The sequence below is a fragment of the Atta colombica genome, unplaced genomic scaffold (genome assembly GCF_001594045.1).
Source record: "Atta colombica isolate Treedump-2 unplaced genomic scaffold, Acol1.0 scaffold102, whole genome shotgun sequence".
Taxonomy (NCBI): Eukaryota; Metazoa; Arthropoda; class Insecta; order Hymenoptera; family Formicidae; genus Atta; species Atta colombica.
In genome coordinates, this window is record NW_017259187.1 from 2,140,297 (window position 1) to 2,141,726 (window position 1,430).

At 39.0% G+C, this 1,430-nt stretch overlaps 1 protein-coding gene across 1 annotated transcript in view; it reads left to right on the forward strand.

Moving 5' to 3' along the window:
* The window catches only part of LOC108687173 (serine/threonine-protein kinase minibrain-like), a gene marked incomplete at its 3' end in the record, with an annotated part of 39,122 nt that extends 37,813 nt beyond the window's left edge, over positions 1–1,309 (forward strand). The window contains exon 2 of the mRNA XM_018192798.1: positions 1,059–1,309. Coding sequence (XP_018048287.1) covers positions 1,059–1,309 — 251 coding nt within the window. The remainder of the gene's footprint in view (positions 1–1,058) is intronic.
* Between the last annotated feature and the right edge of the window lie 121 nt (positions 1,310–1,430).

Below are 1,430 nucleotides of genomic sequence, written 5' to 3' on the forward strand. Positions count from 1 at the left end.
CATATTTAATTTTAATCAAATTAGTTTCATGCTACATATCAAGTCTGCAACCGTTTTATTTGTCACTGCAAACACAATAATCTTACATCTTAGCGTCACAGCATCGATCAAAACAACTTGCAACTGACATTCCCTAATTACTACACGAATCTAATTATCTAATGATGAAACTTAACAGATAAATGTCAATATTACACATCAAATACAAATATTGATCATAAATTCGCGGTCACGCATTGATCCATTTCTCACGGTATATTGCAAAGCTACTAGTTAAATTTTCGCTGCAATTACATTGCAGATTAAAAAAATCAATATTATGTGTGTGTATGAGCATATAATTGTACTGAATAATAATCTCTTATGTATTATATATTTATTTTTTTGTCATCAGGATTTTAGAGTTGATACTTGATGATAATCAATAATTTTAATATTAATTCTAATAGAAGCACAATTAAGATAGCAAGATTTCTTTTATTCTGCCTATAGTTTATAAGTTTAAAATATTAATTAATATTTCTGAACGAACTACATTATGCACCGTTCCTTGGCGACTAAGTCTTAATGTTAAAGCACTGATCTTTCTATAAAGCCATTAAAATAATATTAATTAAATTAATATTAGTAAAATCTTAATTGATCCTGAATTTGAATTACTGATTTAATTAATTGAAAATAACAGAATTGGAAATGTCGATTTGAAGTTAAAAGTCAAAAGTTGAGCATTATTAGAGAGTCATGTTTGCGAGACTCAAAAGTCGAAGATCATAATAACTATCATGTACCTCTCTGCTTTCGCGGGGTAACCATGTCTCATTTTGATCTCGACGTGGCATGTCTCGATATAATTGTGTCCGATGTCGCATGTAACAGTAAGGAAGCAGCGAACAGAACTTAATTGAGCAGAAGCTCGATATAGTAACCCTCTTCCCCGTGTACATACCCCTCCCCCTCCCATCAGTGCTCGAAGGCCGAACGTGCACGCGGGGTATATCAAAGTGAGTACTCTTCGACCGTCGCCATGCATTGATCCGTTTGTCTCCTGGTGCTTTCAGTGAGCGGGAGGACGGGGACCGGCGGTGCACCCCTTTACGGGCGCCTGGTGGCCGAGGAGCCCATGCCCTCCGCGGTATGCGGTGGAGCCGGTGCCGCGGGTGGCGGGGCTGCCGGCGGAGTTCCCCAGGAGACCCCCTCGGACATTCACGCCATGCAGGCCAGGATACCCCACAGGTTTCGCGATCCAGCGACGGCGCCCCTTAGGAAACTCAGCGTCGACCTCATCAAGACCTACAAGCACATCAACGAGGTAAGAACTCCGTTGTCATGACTTACCTAAAGTTCCATGCTATGTCAAAGTTTACGTTTTCTTGCGAATAATCCTTTTTTTAAAAATTGAATTAAATTTTATTTATCTTACGCCTACACTT